The sequence below is a fragment of the Schistocerca serialis genome, chromosome 2, assembly GCF_023864345.2.
Source record: "Schistocerca serialis cubense isolate TAMUIC-IGC-003099 chromosome 2, iqSchSeri2.2, whole genome shotgun sequence".
NCBI classification, from domain to species: domain Eukaryota; kingdom Metazoa; phylum Arthropoda; class Insecta; order Orthoptera; family Acrididae; genus Schistocerca; species Schistocerca serialis.
Genome location: NC_064639.1, coordinates 223,403,873 through 223,428,154, shown reverse-complemented (window position 1 = coordinate 223,428,154; position 24,282 = coordinate 223,403,873). Strand labels below are relative to the sequence as shown.

General features: G+C 38.8%; 2 protein-coding genes across 7 annotated transcripts in view; one reads left to right on the top strand and one right to left on the bottom strand.

Annotated features, from left to right (window-relative positions):
• LOC126456967 (rho GTPase-activating protein conundrum) overlaps nt 1-10,172 on the top strand; it is a 235,593-nt gene extending 225,421 nt beyond the window's left edge. For both annotated transcript variants that reach the window (XM_050092904.1, XM_050092905.1), the window contains 4 exons: nt 2,290-2,482; nt 2,574-2,746; nt 4,208-4,392; nt 9,858-10,172. In XM_050092904.1, the coding sequence (XP_049948861.1) occupies nt 2,290-2,482; nt 2,574-2,746; nt 4,208-4,392; nt 9,858-9,967 (661 nt within the window). In that variant the 3' untranslated portion in view covers nt 9,968-10,172. The remainder of the gene's footprint in view (nt 1-2,289; nt 2,483-2,573; nt 2,747-4,207; nt 4,393-9,857) is intronic.
• A 741-nt stretch (nt 10,173-10,913) lies between these two features.
• The window catches only part of LOC126456968 (zinc transporter 2), a 131,907-nt gene continuing 118,538 nt past the window's right edge, over nt 10,914-24,282 (bottom strand). For all 5 annotated transcript variants that reach the window (XM_050092907.1, XM_050092906.1, XM_050092910.1 and 2 more), the window contains 2 exons: nt 11,547-11,681; nt 10,914-11,442 (listed from right to left, as the gene is read on the bottom strand). In XM_050092907.1, the coding sequence (XP_049948864.1) occupies nt 11,297-11,442; nt 11,547-11,681 (281 nt within the window). In that variant the 3' untranslated portion in view covers nt 10,914-11,296. The remainder of the gene's footprint in view (nt 11,443-11,546; nt 11,682-24,282) is intronic.

Genomic DNA, 24,282 nt, shown 5'->3' with positions numbered 1-24,282 from the left:
CCACTACACTTAGATGTTGTACACAAATTTATTATCTGTTTTAACTCACTTCTTTTGAATATAAACATTAATTTTATAAAGCTAGAATAATATTTTTAATAATCTACAATTTTTAACTCACCTGAATGTGGAAACTGACAGTCCTACAGAAGAAATAAACAGGACCTTTTTTTGTAGGAAATTTAAAATAGTTTTAATTTTGCAGTGGGAAACATATTTGCTAGAAGCTGTGGTTTTTGAGTTACTTGAGAAAAATGTAAAAAAGGGACCTTTAAACCCACCCCCACACCAACCCAAACACCCCACTGGTCAGTATTTTTAGTACATTGTTTTGGACACATCCTCTTAGCACTGTGCAAAAATGTTTGACCCCACAGGTTTTTCGCCCTAATCGACATCTTTCGGTCTACATTAACTGGGCTGAAATGAATGTGTGTGAGTAGCAGAGGCCATTAATTCTGAGAATGGTAACAGCAGTTCACATTTTACATTATAAGATGGTGTTGAATGCATTGTCAGCTCACAAGGTGTTGCCACTGCATACAGTGGACAAGGAGCTGATGGAACTGTCAGAGTAGATTAGAAAGCTGCGTTTGAAGAAAGAATAAGTGAGATCCAAAGCACTTTTTTGTGTTGAGTTGTCCACACTGATGAATCCTGAGTTCTGCACTATACCCCAAAACCAAGAAACAATCCAAATAGTATATGGCTTCCAATGAATCTGTTCCAAATAAGGTGAATTCTGAATCGAAATACCAGTACTTACTGAGTCCCCTTCTCCTGGATTGAGATGTGAATACCGGTTTTTGCATTTGTGTTGGTCAGTAAGATTTGTCAATGGCCTTTATATGTGAGGGCCTTTCGATAAGTAATGTAACACATATTTTTCTCAGCCAATTTCAGCTGGAAAAAAGGGGAATGTTGTGGAATATTCCCTATAGTTTCATGAAGTTCTGATGGGTGGCGATGCTATACGTAGCCTTCAGAATGGCATCTGTAACAGATGTGTGTTCCAAGCAGAAAACTGTCATTGAGTTTCTTTTACAGAAAAGGCAGAGTATTGCAGATACTCATAGGCAATTGAAGAATGTCTACTGAGGCCAGGTGAGGCATCTGTCATCATTGCAACAAGTTGCCCAAACCTGCCTGATCTCCCATGCGCTGGCCGGCCACACGCAGCTGTGACTCCTGCAATGCTGGAATATGTGACGCTCTCATTGAAGGTGAATGGCAGGTCACAATCAAACACCTCACTGCACAACTGGACTTCCCTGTCAGTAGTGCCGACACATTCGTCCACCGGTTGGGGTACTCAAAGGTGATTGCACCTGCTGGGTTCCTCACTGTCTGACAGAAGAACATAAAAAGCAATGAAAGGCCATCTGTGTAGAATTACTTGCATGTTACAAGGCTGAGCCTGACTATTTTTTGTCAAATGTCATCACAGACAATGAAACATTCGTTCATCACTTTGAACTGGAAACAAAACAGCAATCCACAGAGTGGCGCTACACCAATTCACCTTCAAAGAAAAAGTTCAAAGCTGCACCCTCAGCCAGTAATGTCATGGCTACAGTATTCTGGGTATCTGAAGGGGTTCTTTTTTATGTCCTCCCTCATGGTACAATAATCAGCTCTGAAGTGTATTGTGCCATCCTCAGGTAATTGAAGAAATGACAAGTCTTTTGTCACCACAAAAATGCAAACAAACTTCTCCTTCTTCATGACAGTGCAAGGCCTCGCACGAGTCTGTGGATCCGAGAGGAGCTCACAAAACTTTGTTAGACTGTTTTCCTCCTCATCCACCTTACAGTCTCACACCTTCCAACTTCCATCTGTTTCACCCAATGAAGAATGCACTCCATGAGAAGCAGTATGTTGGTGATGGAGAGGTTGTTGATGCAGCAAGATGTTGGCTTTGACATTCACAAGGATAGTAGTACTATGTGGGCATACAGACCCTCCCAGTAAGATGGCATAAGGGCATCGCATTGAATGGAGATTATGTTTGGAAACAGGGATTTGTAGTAAGAAGAGTGGGGAATAATAAGGTGTGCTGGACTACGAAACAATACTGACCTGCTTTCAGAAAAAAAGTGTTGCATTACTTATTGAATCCCCCTCATAGTAGATGCCAGAGAACTAATTAATGTTTGATTTCTGTGTGTTGGTACGACATGTTTGTGGTGGTGGTGGTGGTATCAGCAGCAGTAGTAGTAGAGATGTGAGTGGCCGCACCAAAACAAAGCCATATTTTTCTTGTTGCTAACAAGAGAATTGTTTTTACAGGTATGTTCAGCCTGCTGACAAGAGTGATCTAACAGCCCACGTTAACATAGCAGCAATGTGCTGCCGCCTAACAGAAGAAATGCTGCAGTGTGGCAATGATCTGTGGGTGGTACCAGAGGATCTGGTTGCGCAGATAAGGCGCCTTAACGAGGAGGAACGATATCTCAAGGGACATAAAGAAAACAGCAAACCGGTACAGTATTGCCTAGTTCATATGTTTTCTCTACTAGTTAGCTGTTTGACCTAATCATTTGTTAAGGAATTATTCCTGTTGTCCATTTCAGATGAAAAAATTGCTTGGTCGTAAGGGCCCAGCACGTGAACCTATAACGCGGAAAATTGATAACGAAGTTGACTTCCAAGATGGAGTGATACGAGTAAATGCACCACAATTCCAACTGAATGAAATACGTGTGCAGTTAACAGATGCGACAACAGCTGGTGATGTAGTTCTTCGGTAAGACTGTGGTTAATTATATGACCTCTGGGAAACAGCCATTTTTCGAAATTTATCTTCCAATAGTCTGTTTTTCTTATAAAAGCCTGCAACATAATTTTGTCTTACAAAAGACAATGGGAAAGTCTAGGATGGAAATGCAACAATATGTAAAGGACAAATTACTGCTCACCACATGGATGTGTCATATAATCACAGACAAGCAAAATCAAAAAGAATGATAAAAATATCCAGCTTTTGGACTATGTCCACACCAGAAACAGAAAACACACACAGTCACTGTTTCTGGGCGAGATAGAAGGTGTGTGTAGTACTGGAGTCAGAGTGGGGGAGGGCATAGGCAGTTGAAGGACTGGGGACTAGTGGAGATTGAGGCCAGGGGTGTTACAGGAATGAAGGATACTTTGCAGGGATGCTTCCAGCTGGTGTTGCTGGGAAGAAGCCAGATGGACAGGATATGATGCAGTCATTAAAGTGAAGCACATTGTATTAGATGGAATGTTCAGCAACTGGGTGGTCCGCTGTCTCTCGGCCGCAGTTTGGCGGTGCCCATTCATCCAGACAGAAAGCTTGTTAATAGTCATTCCTGCATAGAATATGGTACAGTGGTTATAGTTAAGTTTGTATGTAGATCACATGGCTGGTTTTGCAAGTGTTCTTTGATGGGGTAGGAGATACCTGGGACATCACTGCAGTAGGTGGTAGTGGGAGGACATATGGAGCAGGTCTTGCATCTGTTCTAATATGAGGATATGAGCCATGAGGCAAAGGGATGGGCCAGGAGTTCAATAAGGACAGACAAGGATATTGTGTAGGTTGGGAGGGTGGCAAAATACCACAGTGGGAAGAGTGGGTAGAACAATGAGCAGGATATTTCTCATTTCAGGGCCCAATAAGAGGTAGTTGAAACCCTGGCAGAGAATTTGATTCATTTGCTTCAGTCCTAGGTGGTACTGAGTTTATTGTACTACTATAGATGTCAGCCTGTGTTTAAAAAACCTAAGTTAACACAATGATATCATGAAAATTGCTGTTAGGTGTATGTTTGAAATACATAGTAAATTAAACTCTCGCGGACAGAAAGGCTGGCTAGCACTTAGCATCTGGAAGTGAAACTTTTGCTAAAGTCAATATTATCGAAATAATAAACACTGTGCTCCTAGGTTTTGGAACTAGTTGTTGCTTGTGCACTGATCAACACATTTGTTTCTTTGTGATTTAAATAATGCCCTGAATGGGATTTTCCTTTTTAAGAGTACAATGAATTTTAGCACAGTAAATTTAAGATGTTCAACTATTCATTTTATTAATGAAAAAGTACGATAAAAATTGCAAAAAGTTGCCAATGGCCACAGCTATAATTTTTTTGTTCCATTCATTTCTGTTTATTTACATAAAGTACGACGATCTCCAGATCTCACATGTTACTGAACTTTTGAACCATAATTTTTCTTTCTGCAGCATTGTGGAAGAGGCCAGTAAAAGGTCAGATGTGCCCATGACCGGAATAAAAATGCCTCGAAAGCCACAGTCTAGAGCTTTAGCAGAATTGGCTCCAAATGGAAACCTAAGCTGTATGTTAGCAACTGGATATCCAGAGATAACACTCCAGACACATTACCTTTACGAGATTGGTGGAAACATCGGTAAGAAAATTATCTATGGAGCAAAAAGTAAAACTAATGTAATCTAATAGTTTCCAGTACACATTACTTGCTCAAATTATTACTGTTCATCTACAAGAATATGAAAGAAGAGGAAAGACACATGAACAGAATTATCGAAAGTGGTTGTAGAGGTATCTTACTAACACGGAATTAAACCTGCGACAGGTAGGTTAGTGTTTGGTAACACTAATCACTGCATCACAGAGTTCGTTGTAAAATACTGTAGGACTTATGAACGTGGGACAAATAGCATCTCAATGTCAGAAGTCTTAGTACTGCTGATAGAATAATGTTAGGTAGAAAATACTAATCCTTATCTTTGAACTGGAATGTTCTTTCAGTCATGAGTGTTGTATAAATAATCAAGCCATGCTTTGAACATTGTTGCAAACCTGGATATTTTACTGGTTTGATAAAAAAAGGAAGGTTAGAAATATATTGTCACCAGATATTGCAATAAACCAAAAGCTAATTGAAATACAATGCCGTTTCTCCTTGTTCTCTCATTTCATATTCTCTGTATTACAATGAATCAGTCATTTCTTTGCATGTCATTCCTTCTTTTGTGCCCAGGATTTCTTCATTCTCTTCCAAGATTTCGACTTTATTTTAGATTTGTCTTGGAACCTTATTTTTTCGTTTTTAGTATTTATCTTAGCTGTTCTAATGAGTGACTTTTCTGTATTTTCCATAAACTAGTTAGGCTTCATTACGGTTATGGAAGAAATAAAAAATTCATTTAGTTGTTCTATTAAGACTTCATTCTGCAGGAGCGTCTATAGAAAGGTCCCAGAACTGCTCTCATTAATAAACTATCACAATGCCCACATAGTACTAGGGACAGAAAGTTGGTTGAAACCAGATGCAACCATTAATGAAATTCTAAACTCAGATTGGAATGTATACTGCAGAGACAGGCTGGACAGTGAAGGGTGAGGCGTGTTTATAGCGATAAAAACGGCAATAGTATCGAAGGAAATTGATGGAGATCAGAAATGTGAAATAATTTGGGTGAAGGTAACAGTTAAAGCAGGCTCAAACATGGTAATTGGATGTCTCTATAGGCCCCCTGGCTCAGCAGATGTTATGGCAGAGGACCTGAAGGATAATTTGGAAAATATTTCGAGTAGATTTCCCAACCATGTTATAGTTCTGGGTGGAGATTTTAATTTGCCAGATATACATTGGGAGACTCAAACGTTTATAACGGGTGGCAGGGACAAAGAATCCAGTGAAATTTTTTAAAGTGCATTATCTGAAAACTACCTTGAGCAATTAAACAGAGAACCAGTGGTGATAACATATTAGACCTTCTGGTGACAAACAGACCTGAACTATTTGAAACAGTTAACGCAGAACAGGGAATCAGCGATCATAAAGCGATTTCAGCCGTAAATACAGATATTAAAAAAGGTAGGAAGATTTTTCTGTTTAGTGAAAGTGACAAAAAGCAGTTTTCAGAGTACTTGACGGCTCAATACAAAAGTTTTGTTTCAAGTACAGATAGTGTTGAGGATCAGTGGACAAAGTTCAAAACCATCGTACAATATGCATTAGATGAGTATGTGCCAAGCAAGATCGTAAGAGATGGAAAAGAGTCACCGTGGTACAACCGAGTTATAAAACTGCTGCGGAAGCAAAGGGAGCTTCACAGCAAACAAAAACATAGCCAAAGCCTTGCAGACAAACAAAAATTACGCGAAGCGAAACGTAGTGTGAGGGGGGCTATGCGAGAGGCATTCAATGAATTAAAGAGTAAAGTTCTATGTACTGACTTGGCAGAAAATCCTAAGAAATTTTGGTCTTGTGTCAAAGCGGCAGGTGAATCAAAACAAAATGTCCAGACACTCTGTGACCAAAATGATACTGAAACAGAGGATGACAGACTAAAGGCCGAAGTACTAAATGTCTTTTTCCAAAGCTGTTTCACAGAGGAAGACTGCACTGTAGTTCCTTCTCTAGATTGTCGCACAGATGACAAAATGGTAGATACCGAAATAGATGACAGAGGGATAAAAAAACAATTAAAATCGCTCAAAAGAGGAAAGGCCGCTGGACCTGATGGGATATCAGTTCGATTTTACACAGAGGACGCGAAGGAACTTGCCCCCCTTCTTGCAGCGGTGTTCCGTAGGTCTCTAGAAGAGCAGAAGGTTTCCAAAGGATTGGAAAAGGGCACAGGTCATCCCCATTTTCAAGAAGGGACGTCAAACAAAAGTGCAGAACTATAGGCCTATATCTGTAACATTGATGAGTTGTAAAATTTTGGAACACGTATTATGTTCGAGTATAATGACTTTTCTGGAGACTAGAAATCTACTCTGTAGGAATCAACATGGGTTTCGAAAAAGACGATCGTGTGAAACCCAGCTTGCGCTATTCGTCCATGAGACTCAGAGGGCAATAGACACGGGTTCCCAGGTAGATGCCGTGTTTCTAGACTTCCGCAAGTCGTTTGATACAGCTCCAACAGTCGTTTACTGAACAAAGTAAGAGCGTATGGACTATCAGACCCATTGTGGGATTGGATTGAAGAGTTCCTAGATAACAGAATGCAGCATGTCATTCTAAATGGAGAGAAGTCTTCCGAAGTAAGAGATTTCAGGTGTGCAGCAGAGGAGTGTCGTAGAACCATTGCTATTCACAATATACATAAATGACCTTGTGGATAACATCGGAAGTTCACTGAGGCTTTTTGCAGATGATGCTGTAGTATATCGAGAGGTTGTAACAATGGAAAATTGTATTGAAATGCAGAAGGACCTGCAACAAATTGACACATGGTGCAGGGAATGGCAATTGAATCTCAATGTAGACAAATGTAATGTGCTGCAGATACTTAGAAAGAAAGATCCTTTATCATTTAGCTACAACATAGCAGGTCAGCAACTGGAAGCAGTTAATTCCATAAATTATCTGGGAGTAGGCATTAGGAGTGATTTAAAGTGGAATGAGCATATAAATTTGATCGTTGGTAAAGCAGATGACAGACTGAGATTCATTGAAAGAATCCTAAGGAAATGCAATCCGAAAACAAAGGAAGTAGGTAACAGTACACTTGTTCGCCAACTGCTTGAATATTGCTCACCAGTGTGGAATCCGTACCAGATAGGGTTGATAGAGGAGATAGAGAAGATCCAACGGAGAGCAGCGCGCTTCCTTACAGGATCATTTAGTAATTGTGAAAGCGTTACGGAGATGATAGATAAACTCCAGTGGAAGATTCTGCAGGAGAGACGCTCAGTAGCTCGGTATGGGTTTTTGTCGAAGTTTCGAGAACATACCTTCACCAAGGAGTCAAGCAATATATTGCTCCCTCCTACGTATATCTCGTGAAGAGAACACGAGAATAAAATCAGAGAGATTAGAGCCCACACAGAGGCGTGCCGATGATCTTTCTTTCCACAAACAATACAACAGGGAGAACCGATAGAGGTACTCAAAGTGCCCTCCGCCACACACCGTCAGGTGGCTTGCGGAGCATGGATGTAGATGTGGATGTAGAGGTGTCCGTAAAAATTTAGTCTCCTTTCTTGCTTAGTATCTTATCCTGAAATTTTGTTCCTGTGATTTTTCTTAAAAACTGTTCTTTGTTTTACTTCTTATTGTTTGATCTGGCCTATGCTATTTGTGGTTTAGATTTCTGCTGCATATAATGCTTCTCGCTTAAACACTGTTTTGTAAGGTTTAATTTTTGACCCAATGAATTGTTGCATCTCTTTTTTTTCAGTTGTAAGGCCAGTTCAAGTTTGTTTTTCCTGTATTCTATTGCCTTGCATTCTCTTTCATTCCAACTAATCAATTCCCCCCCAAGATATTTAAATTCTTTTACTATTTCTGTTTTCCTTTCTGACTTTCAGGTATTTATTTGGGTTTTTGTTGTTTGTCATGATATTTGTTTTTCCAAAGGAAATGTGAAGATCTACTTTAGCTGCTTGTTTCTGTAACTCAAGAATTTATTCCTTTGCTTCCTCCATTGTTTCAGCAAATATTGTCAGGTTATCTGCAAAGGTAATGCAGTTGATTTTGAGATTTTTCTTTTTGCAACCCAGTCTTATTCTGAACTTTTTATTTTTGTTTCATTCTCTGAATAATTTCTCTAGTATACAATTGAAACAATGACTGAAAAAGACCAGCCCTTTGTCTTATTTCTGTTTTTATTTTAAGTGGGACTGATACTTCGTTTATGGATTTAATATTTTAAAAATGTATTTGCAATATTGGCTTGTATTATGTTAGTTTTTTCTTATCCAAAGTCAGTTGTTCTATTACTGATACAAGGATTCTCTATCAGTCGAATCGTACATCATCTTGAAATCGATGAAGGAAATGACATGTCTTTGTCCTTGATTTTTGGTATGACGTTTTTGAGGTTTAGTATTTGTTCAGAGTGTGATCTAGCCATTCTGAACCCTCCCTGGTATGCCCTCAGTTGTGTGTCCAACTGCAGCTCTGTTCTATTTAAAAGGGCTTTTGAAAGAATCTTTCAAGTTATATCCAGCAATGATATTTCTCTGTACTTGTTTGGGTCTGTGTGTAACATTCTCTTGTGAAGAGGGTGGATGAGGGCTGTTCTCTGCTGTAGTGGGATCTCCTCTTCTTCCAAAATTTTACTTAAGACACATTAAAGAGATTAATGGCATTTTTATGAGATTTTTTTCCTTAGTATGGCCAACATTTGATTTTCACCCAATGCTTCACCATTTTCTAATTCACAAATGTTTTTTGTAGTGCTTCAATTGTTGGTTTTTCTGGTTTATCAACACTGTTTGAAGAATGGGCTCGCAGTTCAATAGTCTCTCAAAGTATTTCACTACACAAGTTTTCAGTATTCTTGTGAACAATGTTTCCATTAGTATCTCAAAATTGAAGGGTTGATACATTGAACTTTGATAGCTATTGCTTGAAACCTCTGTTGAAGCTTCTTGTGTTGTTTTCAATAAACTCTTCATCAGTTTGGTGGAGATTTTTGTTTTCATATGCCTTCTTAAAACTTTTTATCTACTGTTTTCCTAATTCTACTAAAATTTAATGTTTTTTCTAACTGTAATTGTTGCCAAGCCTATTTTCTTGTTGCAATGTATGTATCACATTCCCATCAACTGGCAAGCATGTTTCCTAATTTTAATTTTGGGTGCTTCTTGTTCAGCTTTTTTAAGTACGTTTTATTGATATTTTCCCAGGTTTGAGTCTGCATGTTTTGTGTTGCCTTTGTCAACTAATGTGAACTTGGTATGCTTCTGTGCTGTATTTCCAGTCTGTAATTGGTTTTATTTTATATTTTATCTTTCAAATGACTTTAAACTTACAGTTTGTTATTAATATGCACCTCATAACACATGTACTACTATTTTCCATTAAAAGAGTTAAGCATAATAGAATTTCCTTGTCTGTATTAATTTGGTTTGAAATGCAGCATACATAATTCTACTTTTTTTTTCCAGCTCAACGTAGATTAGAACACAGTGCAAATCTATTAGCCGTTTATAAGGACAATCCAAATGCTCGATGGACATTGCGCTGTGATCACAGGAATGCAAATAATGAAACATGACATGTATTGTCACACAAATAACCATCACCATCATCATCATGAACCAAATTTATAAAACTATGCAAAGAGAGCCTTGTGATCTTGTGTGAACTTTGTTAATGTGTAAAATAATTTTATATTTGCCTGTGCAACATCATACAGTCTTAACATTAGATGTACATAGTGTAATTTATTATTTTTGGAATAAATAAGAAATTCTGAATAATCTCTCATAAAATGTGAACCACCACACAAGTGAGTTGTAGGTGATGCTATGTAACCTTGAACTGTTGTAGCAATGCAGAGTGGCTAATGTAGGAATCCTAGGTTAACTAAAAAGAAGTTAAGGAACGAGACTTTATCCTTGTTGAATAAAGTAAAAAGTAAAGCTGTCAAAAACCACATTACAGTCCTACTGGTCATGCCCTTGCCTTCCTCTAATCTTCAAACTGATCTACACAGCCACTTGTAGGAGGCCCACAGTTTAATGTGGACTCTAAGCTATGCTGCAACTTGGCTTTTTTCATCAACCTAACTGATTGTCAGAGTGCAAAGAAACAAGTTAAAAAAAGTCCTAGGATTAACTGGGAACTGAATTCTAGACCTTTGCATTTACTTTCTGTGCTATTATGGGGCATGATTTTAGTTTTTCTTGGGCCATGCATATTTTCTATGCACATTTACTTCTCTAACCCCTCTGAATTCATCAGCATGGTAGAGGCTGATCCACACACCTGTATTTGAAAGGTTCATGTGTGAAGAAGGTTCATGGAACAAGTTTGCTTATTCTATCTGACTACAAAAACATTACCAATGTGTCCTCTCCAAATGTGGATATACTACAATTGATAAACATTAAACTGTTATGCTGCAATAAAATAACAGAGCTGCAACATACAGAAGAGGAATCCAAACATACTGCAACTGGTTCAATCAACTGCAACAAAATAAAGATCTTCCACACCAGTTTCTAGATGCACATCACAAATAAGTTTATTAAATGATTATTGCAGTACAAAATTTCAAGTGCAAATATATATCAAACAAAAGGCACTGGAATTGGTACCTACACATATACAACCACACATATATACACGATATGTACACAGTTGTCTTTCTTGACATATTTTTTACTTGGTATGTTTTGACATAGATACTTCTCTCTCATTCCTATAAACACATTATATAGTCTCCATTTATTTAACTCACAGCATTCATCACAGGCATGATAAAGATATATGAATAAAAATTTCGAAGAATATTTGTAATGTGCTCTATAAGAGATCATAATTACACATTATTATACAAGGTAAAACACACAAAACATACTCATACAAAAAGGTCCCAGTTTTATTTTGGTGGACACTGGCATTGAGTACAATCTTCCATATTTTCAACAAATTCTTCAATTTGAAGAGTCATTTCAAAGAAATTATAACGTGCATGTATATCACGAGTTGCATGCCTCAGTACCTTCTGAGGACTTACTCCAGGTCCTGAAAATAAGTGTTTATGAGTAATTAACCAATAATGGATTGGTTCAGTTATAAAAATTACAAATTCTGAGACTCAAGTTCTTCAAAGAAATAATGTTACTTACTTATCGCGAGGTGAGCAGAAAGTGCTGTTTTGTCCAGGCTCAGTGCCCATATTCTCAAATTATGGACTCTTACAACACCATCAATTTGCAAGAAGGTGTTCATAACTGATGCAAAATCTATTCCTTTTGGAATTCCTGTAAAACAAATGCTTTTATTGGTATATCATCAGAGACATCAAATCAATAATGAGACAGTAGTTTTAATGTTTAAGAATATATTGTGCTCCCTTAAATACCAACCACTCCCAGTCACCTTTGAGTCATATGTAACTCATTTGCTTGCACTTTTAATACTTGATATGATAGTGACAATACTTCATATCATCAAAGATTTAAAATAAGTTTTCAATTTAGTAGTGTCACAGTAAAAATCTTTGATAATTCTATCAGCACATTCTCCCCCCCCCCCCCCCCCATCTCCTCATTGAAGGTAGAACATGGAATGCAATAATGATGATCATTTTTTATGTGTGTGTGTGTGTGTGTGTGTGTGTGTGTGTGTGTGTGTGTGTGTGTGTGGCAGGAGGGAGGGAGGGAGGGAGGGAGGGAGGGAAAGGGCGCTGAATGAGAAGTTACCAGCCCCTGTCACTGTGTCATCTTACAAACCACCAAGGTAAGTATTGCCACTAGATATATATAAATGCAGGAAGGGTAAATACTATGCAGGCTTTTGAAACTGATAGTTTCTTCCATAAGAGAAGGAGACAAAGATCTTCATCCTCACAGTGGCTCCATTTCAACCTGGGGTCTCCGTGACCTGCCCCTCCTTTCTAACCTTTCCCAACCTACTCGTCTTTCCTTCCCTATCTGTCTTTCCTTCCTGAGGAAATAACTAACAAATATCAAACATGAAAGATAGGAGAAATTGTTTTACAATGTTTGTAATTCACATAAATGCGACCTTGGCTACTGTGAGGCGTTTCTAATACTCAGTCTTAGAGGTCCCAAAGTTAGACAATTCCAGTAAAAGCAGGTTAACAACAGACTAGAAATTTTACAACAAAGCTGTTAAATAGTGCTAAAAGTCTAAAATTTGTAAAAAAAAAAAAAAAAAAAAAAAAAAAAGGAAAGAAAAGGTTGCAACCAGCATTGATGACAGCTCAATCAAAATAAAAATAACACTGTGTAATATTCAAAAGGCAAACAAAACCTTCAAATATCTAGGAGGCTAGATGGACTTTTTAAGTTCATAAAGAAACAAGATATGGTTGTGAAAGTACAAAAATGAAATCAGACCTCAATATAAACCTTGCTATCTATACACAATTATAGAGAAACGTCATGGAGAGCCACAAAAGTTTAAAAAAGCCGCCAAAAAAAAAAAAAAAAAAAAAAAAAAAAAAAAAAAAAAAAAAAAAAAAAAAAAAACCCAATGAAATCCAACTATATTTAGCTAATGTTGACAGGGACTATTACTGAGTGCTTTGTTATAATTTCTGCATATATAGAATAAAGTAGTTATAAGAACAGATTAGTGTTTCGAATTAACTAATCATAAGCATTTAAACTGAACTATTTGTCAATACAAAATATAAATAAAAAAACAGTAAAACCCACAAAACCAAATTTAACTCACTGTTTTTTTTTTTAATACCTATGTTTTTCTCAACCCTGACCAACATACAAAATTTACAGACTGTTGTATAATCAGAGCATTAGAAATGTTGAGCTGATGGGGCAACATTTCAAAAATTGTTCTTCAGTAACATCTCAGAAACTGCTAGCAAAAAATGTGACGTACGGACAGGAAGAATGAAGACATGAGTAACAATGTAGGAAAGGTAACAAGACTTTATAAGGATAAAATATTTGATGTCTTTAGGCTATCTCCACTGCATGAAAAACAAGAGGCATCCAAATAATTCAGAGAAAAGTTGGAAAGTTTTAACCTTAAGTGTGGCACACAGAACTGGTTGAGGATTTAAAGCTGAAATGAGTAGTATAACGAGATGCAGAAAGAGAGTGTACTCTGCAATATAAAGTAAGGACTGCAGAGTAGCTGAAGCCAAGTCAAGCCTATCAGCAAGACAACTGTTGATTTCCTATTTTAATAACAATGGTGTCACTATTATGAGGAAGATTACTGAAATATGTTTCCCTCTAGGCTTAAGGATGTCTTGAAGGAAGCACATTTTACTGCTGTATATGTAAAATTTCAAAGTAGGCATATATTTAGAAAGGTTAGACCCACACTCAACACCAAAGACTGTTTTACTGGCAGAACACACATACAAATGCAAACAAATCTACTAAAGAAACTGTCAACACTTTGCTTGTCCATCTTCTGCTGGAGTATTGCTAGGTGGTATGGGATCTTTACCAGAAAGGACTGGCTGACAACACAGAAACAGTTCAAAGAAGAGCAGTGTCTTTTACATTGTAACAAAATGAGTCGGAGAGCGTCACAGATATGAGAAGCAAGTTGAGAGTGGCAATCATTAAAACAAAGCCTTTTTAGTCCTGGCAAGATGTTGTCTCAAGATTTCTGCTAACCCACTTTCTCCTCCGAATGCCAAAATATTTTGCTTATTCTCACCTACATAGGAAGAGTGACCATTATGATAAAATAAGACAAATTAGAGCTTGCACAACAAGATTTAGGTGTCATTTTCCTATTTGATATTTGAGAATGGAAAGGTAAAGAAATAGTCTTAAAGGGAGTCTAGCTGTATGGATCCTCTGTCAAACATTTAACTGTGCACTGCAGAGTAATCTTGTACACGCGGTTATAGAGAGAACTCGGCACTTAGTTATGCTCTCTTGTAACCATGTCTCTTAAAGCAAGGAATAAATATTCCATGATTCAAGAAATCTATTAGCCAATTTCACCTCCACAAGAGCCTTTAACAACCATTGCTGCTGTTTACCGGGTCCTACTAGACTTTTGTTGTACAACACACCAACTGATGCCCATTTGATTTGCACCACCAACAGGCTTAACAATATTTTGTGTGCTTGGTGAATAGCAGTGCACAGACTTGTATCAATTCAGTAAAGAACTACTGTATTTTAATTTCTATTTGGAACTATAGCTTATATTAATTCTTATCACAAGTTAGTATTGTCTGGTTTTGTGGTTTAAATGACAATTTGAATCTGTTATTACAGGAAGTTATATGTATTCAGTACATGTCATTGGCTCTCCAATGGTTTAGAACAAAGCTCATTAACTTCCTTTACACTGCTGTGACCGTCATGTTCAGCTCATAAAATAACAGGAACTACTGGACATGGAACTTGCCGTTGGTGGAGTGACTTGCGTGCCTCAGCGATACAGATAGCCGAACTGTAGGTGCAACCACAACGGAGGGGTATCTGTTGAGAGGCCAGACAAACGTGTGGTTCCTGAAGAGGGGCAGCAGCCTTTTCAGTAGTTGTAGTGGCAACAGTCTGGATGATTGACTGATCCGGCCTTGTAACCCTAACCAAAATGGCCTTTCTGTGCTGGTACTGCAAATGGCTGAAAGCAAGGGGAAACTACAGCCGTAATTTTTTCCCGAGGGCATGCACCTTTGCTGTACGGTTAAATGATGATGGCGTCTTCTAGGGTAAAATATTCCGGAGGTAAAATGGTCCCCCATTAGGATCTCCGGGCTGAGAAAATTTAAAAAGGGAAATGGATAGGTTACAGTTAGATAAGTGGGAATTAGTGAAGTTCGGTGGCAGGAGGAACAAGACTTCTGGTCAGCTGAATACATGGTTATAATTACAAAATCAAATAGGGGTAATGCAGGAGTAGGTTTAATAATGAATAAAAAAATAGAAACGCGGGTAAGCTACTACAAACAGAATAGTGAACACATTATTGTGGCCGAGATAGACACAAAGCCCATGCCTACTACAGTAGTACAAGTTTATATGCCAACTAGCTACGAAGAGATTGATGAAATGTGTGATGAGATAAAAGAAATTATTCAGATAGTCAAAGGAGACGAAAATTTAATAGTCATGGGTGACTGGATTCCGGTAGTAGGAAAAGGAAGAGAAGGACATGTAGTAGGTAAATACGGAATGGGGTTAAGGAATGAAAGAGGAAGCCACCTGGTAGAATTTTGCACAGAGCATAATTTAATTGTAACTAACACTTGGTTCAAGAATCACGAAAGAAGGTTGTATACATGGAAGAAGCCTGGAGATACTGGAATGTTTCAGATAGATTATAATGGTAAGACAGAGATTTAGGACCCAGGTTTTAAACTGTAAGACATTTCCAGGGGCAGATGTGGGCTCTGACCACAATCTATTGGTTATTAACTGTAGATTAAAACTGAAGAAACTGCAAAAAGGTGGGAATTTAAGGAAATGGGACCTGGATAAACTGACAGAACCAGAGACTGTAGAGAGGGAAGAGCATTAGGGAACGATTGACAACAATGAGGAAAGAAATACAGTAGAAGAAGAATGGGTAGCGTTGAGAGATGAAATAGTGAAGGCAGCAGAGGATCAAGTAGGTAAAAAGACGAGGGCTAATAGAAATCCTTGGGTAACAGGAGAGAGATGGAATTTAATTGATGAAAGGAGAAAATACAAAAATGTAGTAAATGAAGCAAGCAAAAAGGAATACAAACGTCTCAAAAATGAGATCAACAGGAACTGCAAAGTGGCTAAGCAGGCATGGCTTATCTCACTAGCGGTAAGATAGATACTGCCTACAGGAAAATTAAAGAGACCTTTGGAGAAAAGAGAACCACTTGTACGAATATCAAGAGCTCAGATGGAAACCCAGTTCTAAACAAAGAAGTGAAAGCAGGAAGGAGTATATAGAGGGTCTATACAAGGGCGATGTACTTGAGGACAATATTATGGAAATGGAAGAGGCTGTAGATGAAGATGAAACAGGAGATATGATACAGCTTGAAGAGTTTGACAGAGCACTGAAAGACATAAGTCGAAACAAGGCCCCGGAAACAGACAATATTCCATTAGAACTACTGATAGCCTTGGGAGAGCCAGCCCTCACAAAACTCTACCATCTGGTGAGCAAGATGTATGAGACAGGCGAAATACCCTCAGACTTCAAGAAGAATAATTCCAATCCCAAAGAAAGCAGGTGTTGACAGATGTGAAAATTACCAAACTATCAGTTTAAAAAGCCATGCCTGCAAGATACTAACATCAATTCTTTACAGATGAATGAAAAATATGATGGAAGCCAACCTCGAGGAAGATCAGTTTGGATTCCGTAGAAATGTTGGAACACATGAGGCAATACTGACCCTATGACTTATCTTAGAAAATAGATTAAGGAAAGGCAAACCTACGATTCTAGCATTTGTAGACTTAGAGAATGCTTTTCACAATGTTGACTGGAATACTCTCTTTCAAATTCTGAAGGTGGCATGGGTAAAACACAGGGAGCGAAAGGCTATTTACAATTTGTACAGAAACCAGATGGCAGTTATAAGAGTCGAGGGGTACGAAAGGGAAGCAATGGTTGGGAAGGGATGAGACAGGGTTGTAGCCTCTCCCCGATGTTATGCAATCTGTATATTGAGCAAGTAGTAAAGGAAACGAAAGAAAAATCTGGAGTACGAATTAAAATCCATGGAGAAGAAATTAAAATTTTCAGGTTCGCCAATGACATTGTAATTCTGTCAGAGACAGCAAAGGACCTGGAAGAGCAGCTGAACGGAATGGACAGTGTCTTGGAAGGAGGATATAAGATGAACATCAACAAAAGCAAAACGAGGATAATGAAATGTAGTCGAATTAAATCAGGTGATGCTGAGGGTATTAGATTAGGAAATGAGACGCTTAAAGTAGTAAATGAGTTTTGCTATTTGGGGAGCAAAATAACTGATGATGGTTGAAGTAGAGAGGATATAAAATATAGACTGGCAATGGCAAGGAAAGCTTTTCTGAAGAAGAAAAATTTGTTAACATCGAGTACAGATTTAAGTGTCAGGAAGTCATTTCTGAAAGTATTTGTATGGAGTGTAGCCATGTATGGAAGTGGAACGTGGACGATAAATAGTTTAGACAATAAGAGAATAGAAGCTTTCGAAATGTGGTGCTACAGAAGAATGCTGAAGATTAGATGGGTAGATCACCTAACTAATGAGGAGGTATTGGATAGAATTGGGGAGAAGAGGAGTTTGTGGCACAACTTGACTAGAATAAGGGATCGCTTGGTAGGACACATTCTGAGGCATCAAGGGATCACCAATTTACTATTGGAGGGCAGCGTGGAGGGCAAAAATTGTAGAGGGAGACCAAGAGATGAATACACTAAGCAGATTCAGAAGGATGTAGGTTGCAGTAGGTACTGGAAGATGAAGCTTGTACAGGATAGAGTAGCATGGAGAGCTGCATCAAACCAGTCTCTGGAATGAAGACCACTGGCACTGCCAAACTGGGGCCCTAGAGACATCTGAACCACCAATTGCCACCCAAAACAATGTGCTTTATTTTAATGACTGCTGCCATCTGAATTCTTCCCATCAATGACAGTTTTTCTGAACTGTGCAGGTGAGAACTCTCCCTACAATGTCTCCTTCATTCCTGAAACCCCCCTGGCCTCAATCTTTGTTAGTTCCTTCCTCCACCTTCTTATCCCCTTTCCTGCTCCCACTACAGTGCACACATGCATTATATCCCACCAATACACCTGCAAGTGCTTTGCTCTTCTCTAGTTCTCCCCCCTTTTCCCCAGCACAGCCTCCCATTACCGCACACAGCACAGCACCCCTATCTTGTCACCAACATGTTCCTGTATGCTCCCACAAGCAGCTCTATCATCTTCCCCAACTATTCATCTCCTTCCCCAATGTAACCTCCTTACCCCTAACTCACTCCCTATGTGCCCAGAGGCAGTAGCTATATGTGTGGGCAAGTTTTTGTTGTTGTTATTCATGTATGAGAGTTCTACCTCTGAGGAAAGACTTTGTTCAAAAGCTTAAATATTGCTAGTACTATATTTTGTCGTCCCTGCCTGCAACTCAACAATTCATGCATGTGTTACAAAGCACAGTATCCTTCCCATAATGAAATTATTCCACTTTCATTGATAAAGTATACAAACAGCCAAAGGGTCTATCAATGGACTCCAGTATACATGGAACCATAGCTACAACCTTCCTAAACCAATTTGAGCAGAAATTATTTAATGACCATTATTTAATTTATTTTATGTACAAATTTTTTGCTGCACTATGTATTTATTTACCTGAAGTGAACAATTTACATGATAAGCAATTTGCCATTGTCAAGTGTGTGTCTTAGCTGGTATGATGTGGTCCATACGGCATCTTGGAGTGCAAATTTCAGTCGTCTTTTTCTTATGATAAAATCACATTATTTAAATGTTTACTTTTAATTCGTGTGGTCTTATAAAGTTATTTTTTGAGAGCTTTTATGACAGCCTCAGCTCCAGCGATGCTATATGTTTACAAGACATTGTGTTTAGAAAAGATATGTGTATGATTGATAACAAAAGTGAAAAACAACATGAAGTGAATGTGCTGCTTCAAAAATTCAACAGCATGTACAAGAACATCCAGTTCAGAAGTGAATATGAATGTCTGAATTTTTAAAAAAATCTGTTGAAATTGGAATAATTAAGGTAGTAGCAGCAGCAAATGGTTTTCAACCTGCATCAATAGAAAAGATGTCCACAGAAGTTAGGACAAAAAAGAAATATGCACAACTGAACAGACACAGGACAGTATGCATTCCCCAATTGGGTGCCCTCATACAGAAAACTGCTAATGTGAGACCAAACAACATAAGAGTCACTTTTTGCACCACCAATCAATTATCTAATAGGCTACCACAATGAAGACAAATTTTCCAGCTTGGGCAACTACAACATAAAGTGCAACGAGTACACAGTACAGTATGTGGATCAGACCACACGAAGCTTCCAAGCTAAATACGAAGACCACACAAACGCGTCTAAGTACAACACTCCCAATAAATCTACCACAGCTACCCACACTTTTGACAACACAAATCACAATACAATAAAACTTCATAAACCAAACAAAGCCCACAAAATGAATCTACCTGCATTCACAACAGAAAACATAGCAGACATACTCAATGTCAAATCTGACATAGTGGAAATGAACATTTTTAGACCCTTCTCAGGCGTACAAGACAAACACAGTAACTTTCATACCATTGAACTCTTGAGAGAGGTAAATCATGAAAACATGAACTCAGATCCCAAATCACCAGACCAATTCATTAACAAATACACACGCTGAGTTATATGTTTATAAGCTTTCTGTAACAACAAGTTTAAGTGAAAAGATTAATTGAAAAGATTGTAATGATTTAAATACTTGTACATATGTTATCTGTATCACTGACTTGCAATGTAAGCTGGTAATGTTCTTTGACTTATAGCACACTGTATTTCTACATCTATGCAATCTCTGAGCTGTGTGTTCTGTTGTTTTTTTATGCAGTTTAATAATGAAAATGAATGTATGTAATGAACCTCTTTCTTTCTTATTTTTTCATCTTATGATGGAACATCTTGTAGATAACTTTATTATTGCTTAACAATAATGATGATTCCTGGGTGGAACAATACATAAAATAAGGGAAAGGCAGAGCTCTTGCTCTTTTCTTGCAAAAGTACATCCATTTACACACACAACCACACAGACACTCAAATGTACACTCTCACAGTGAGACTTGTTATTAATTATCTGTTATTTGGAGCAGTTGCTGGGGCTACTGGAGGTGAGGAGGGGGTAGGGGAAGAAGCACGACGTAAGGAGGAGATAGTGGGATAGTGTGAGGCAGATGTTTTGACGGACGATTCAGTGGCTGCACAACAAAACAAAAGGAGTACATAGACTAGAGCGTGTAAGAGCTACAGAGAGAGGGAGAGGGGAAGGTGAGGGGAGAGGTGGAGAAGAAAAGGGACACAGGCAGGGAGAGAAAGGGAAAGGAGGGAGGAGAAAGAGAGAGAATGCCACATGCAGATTGGGAGGGGTGGAGGGGGGAGAGAGAAAGAGAAAAAGGGGGAGGGAGGGAGAGGGAGAATGCTCACATGAGGGGTGGAGTGAGGAAGAGTGGTGGAAGAAGACAGCACAAGATCTCAAAGGGGGACAACTGATGTGGACAAAAGAGAGAAGGGGGCTAAGGTTAGGTGAGGCAATGGGAAATAGGTTAGCAAAGATTTAGGCCAGAGGGATTGCAAGACTGCAGGATATTCTGAAGAGACATTTTCCATATGCGTAATTCAGAGAAACTTGTGATGGAAGGGAGTAACCAAAAAGCTTACATAGTAAAGCAGCATGTTGAAGTCACTCGTGTTGTACTGTACAGCATGTTTGGCAACTAGATAGTTAAGTTCACTGTTTGGCAGAGGCCATTCATGGGAGTAGAGAATTGGTTACTTGTCATGCCCACATAGAATGGTACAGTAATTGCAGTATAGCTGATATACAGGGTGTATCAAAAAGAATGATCTGATTTGGCATGTCTACATTTCTGAAACTAATAAACATATGAACTTTGTTTTTTTTTTGATGAATGGAGGACTCAATAAATTGTTTTTTTTTTTTTTTTTTTTTTTTTGTCCCCCTGGAGATACACAGCATACGTCAATGTGATATTCAAATTGTTCCCACTGCACTGAGCAGCATGTCTTGAGTTACAGTTTCCACAGATGCTTTATGAGATGTCTCAGTTCATTCACTTTTATTAGTAATGGAGGCACGTAAACAGACTCTTTTATCAACCCCCACAAGAAACAATCACATACAGTCAGGTCCGGTGACCTTAGAGGCTAGTAATGTATGGCTGAATCCTCTGGTCCAGTGTGACCAATCCATCATTCAGTAATCCTTTGATTTAAGAATTCCCACACTTCCAGATGCCAGTGTGGCGATGCCCCATCCTGGTGGTAAATAAAGTTGTTCGAATCAGTCTCCAACTGTGGGAAAAGAGTTATTAAGCATATCGAGATATGTGCTTCCTGTAACAGTGTTGTTGGTGAAGAAAAATTGACCATACTTCTTTTCCCGTGAAACTGCACATAACAAATTCCATTTTGGAGAGTCCCTCACATGTTGTATAACTTCGTGTGGATGTTCCGTATCCTATATTCTCACATTGTGATGGTTCACCTTTCCATTCAAATGGAATGTTGCCTTGGCACTAAACAGTAGGTGTGGAAGAAAACTGTCATCCTCCATCTTGCCAAGAATGAAATTACAGAACTCCACATGCTGTTGTTTTTCACCTTCATGAAAGCTTGCAGTAGCTGAATTTTGTACGGTCTCACGTGCAAACGTTGACATAACACATGCCAAGACAGATATTGGGGGCATGTTGAGCTGTCGAGCTGCACAGCGGACGGACTTCTCTGGAAGTTTGACATCTGCGTCAGACATTCGGGGACAGCCCAGCGATATGTCTCTATACAAACATCCTGTTTCTCAGAATTGTTCATACCGTCATCTAATGCTCTGTGCTGTAGAAGGATCCATACCATATCTAATACGAAAGTCATGCTGAACAGTTATTACTGACACACACTGCACAAAACGCAGAACACATAATGTTTTCTGTTGTCCTGGCACCATTTTTACTAGAACTGAAGTGGGTGCACACTGCTGCTACCTAGCGCAAATCATGTAAAACTCCAGAATTTGCTCTTTCCAACAGTACATTGTTCACGCACATATCTCAAATAACATAACAGTTAAATTTTTTTTAAATTGGACAAGTGTTTTTGATACACTCTGTATAACACAGTTGCTTTCACCTATGGCCCTGCCTTTTAGTGGCGAGCAGATGCTTGTCTGGACTGTAGTAGGAAGTGGTGAGCGAGTGTATGGGACAGGTCTTGCACTTAGTCTAAACAGCATAAAATGAACCATGGGGTGGAGAAATGGGAGCAGAATTGGAATGTGGATGAACGGGGATGTTCTTTAGGTTGAGTGGATGGTGGAACACTATTTTGGGTGATGTGGGTAGGACCTCTCTCATCTCAGAGCACAATGAGAGGTTGTCAAAACACTGATGAGTAATGTGGTTGAGCTTTCCAAGGCCATGGTGCTGCTGGGTAATCATAATGCTGGTCAGTGGCTGGTTAACAGATTACCAGATATCAAGAAAAGGAGCCGGCATGAGAGATCTGTTTATGGATGAGCTGGGTAGGCTCTGGTAATGTTATCAGTATGTAATAAATGAAAAGCACCAGTTTGCTTTTGTTCCACAGTGTTATTTTTATTGCGTTAACCAGTTTTCGGCTTACAAACCGGTTAACACAATAGAAGTAATACTGTGGAACAAAAGCAAACTAATGATTTTCATTTATTGTATGGTTGTTCCACTGACAAGATTCTGTTAACATTTCAGTATGTTTTGACAACTCATGGCTTCCACTGCAGGTGTGGCGTCCACAGGTAGTGATGGTGAACGGAGAGACTTTTTGGCATAGGTGAGCTCTGTCAAAGTTGAGGTATTGTCGGTAGTTGCTGTACTCAATATGAACAGACATACAAACCCATCTGTAAGCTAGAGATCGGCATCTAGGAAGGTAATGATGAGCTGAGAAGAACCAGGTGAAACTGGTTTGGGAGCAGGTGTTGAGGCCATGAAGAACAATGGTTCTCGCCACGAGTCCAGTTCATGAAAATTTCGTCAATGAATTTGAACCAAACAAGGAGTTTTAGATGTTGAGTGGATAGGAAGGATGAGAATTAGGGAAGAGGTGGTGTGTTTCATATCAGGGCGACATGGGAAAGGTAGTATCCCATGGCTGCAAGGCCATGGGCATAGCAGGAAATGGTGTATAAGGATGTCACATTCACAGTGAGCAACAAAGGGGTCTGGTGGTAATGGGGCAGGAACTGTGGAAAGGTAGTGAAGAAAGTTAGCGGTGCATTGAATATAGGTTTGTACAATTGTGTGGAGGTGTTGGTCAACAAAGGCACAGGTTCGTTCTGGGGGAGCATTATACCCAGTAACAATGGGACGAACAGCAGGCAACCAGAAGGGTTGGGTTTACGGAGTTTTGGGAAGTTGATGGTGTGAGGAAGGAGATGGATTCAGGTGCCATATTTTGGGATGGACCTAAAGCCTTGAGGAACTGCTGAAGGTCTTGTTGAACTTCTGGGATGGGATTATGGTCATAAGGTGTGTATGCAGAGGTGTCAGAATGTTAACGAGGACACTCGGCCACAAAGTCACTAAAATTCATGAGCACTTCAGTGGAACCTCTGTCTGTGGAATAGATGATATGGTTTGGACTGGTTTTCACATTACGGATAGTTGTGTGTTCCATTTATTATCATTCAAAACTTTAGTTCCTTATTGTGATGGCAAGTGACAAATCATACCTCATTTTTTTTGTAGTGAAGTGAAGTTGAAAATAAACAAATGGCTACATCAAGCAAATAAAATTGTAACATAATCCACCTGAAGATGAGGGCGTAATCCCTTGAAACACATTGTGAAAGAAAATAAGTGACTAATAAAGATAATTGTTTAATTTATTTTTGTCATAAACACGTGCAGTTCCAAAACAATAGTTCAACATGGAGACAGAACATTGCCGTAATTATTTCTGTGATGTTTGTCTTCATCTGCTTGCTCATCTGTTGGGGAAACACACGTACAAACAAGGTACATACTGTATGCTCTCACAATCATCATTTTACCATGTCGCACCTATACCCTGCGTTCCCTCCCCTCATCGTCTCAAGTTCCTCCTTACCCCTACCACCCAGGTTGCTTCTCGCATCAGGCGTCTGACCCCAGCAACCAGACA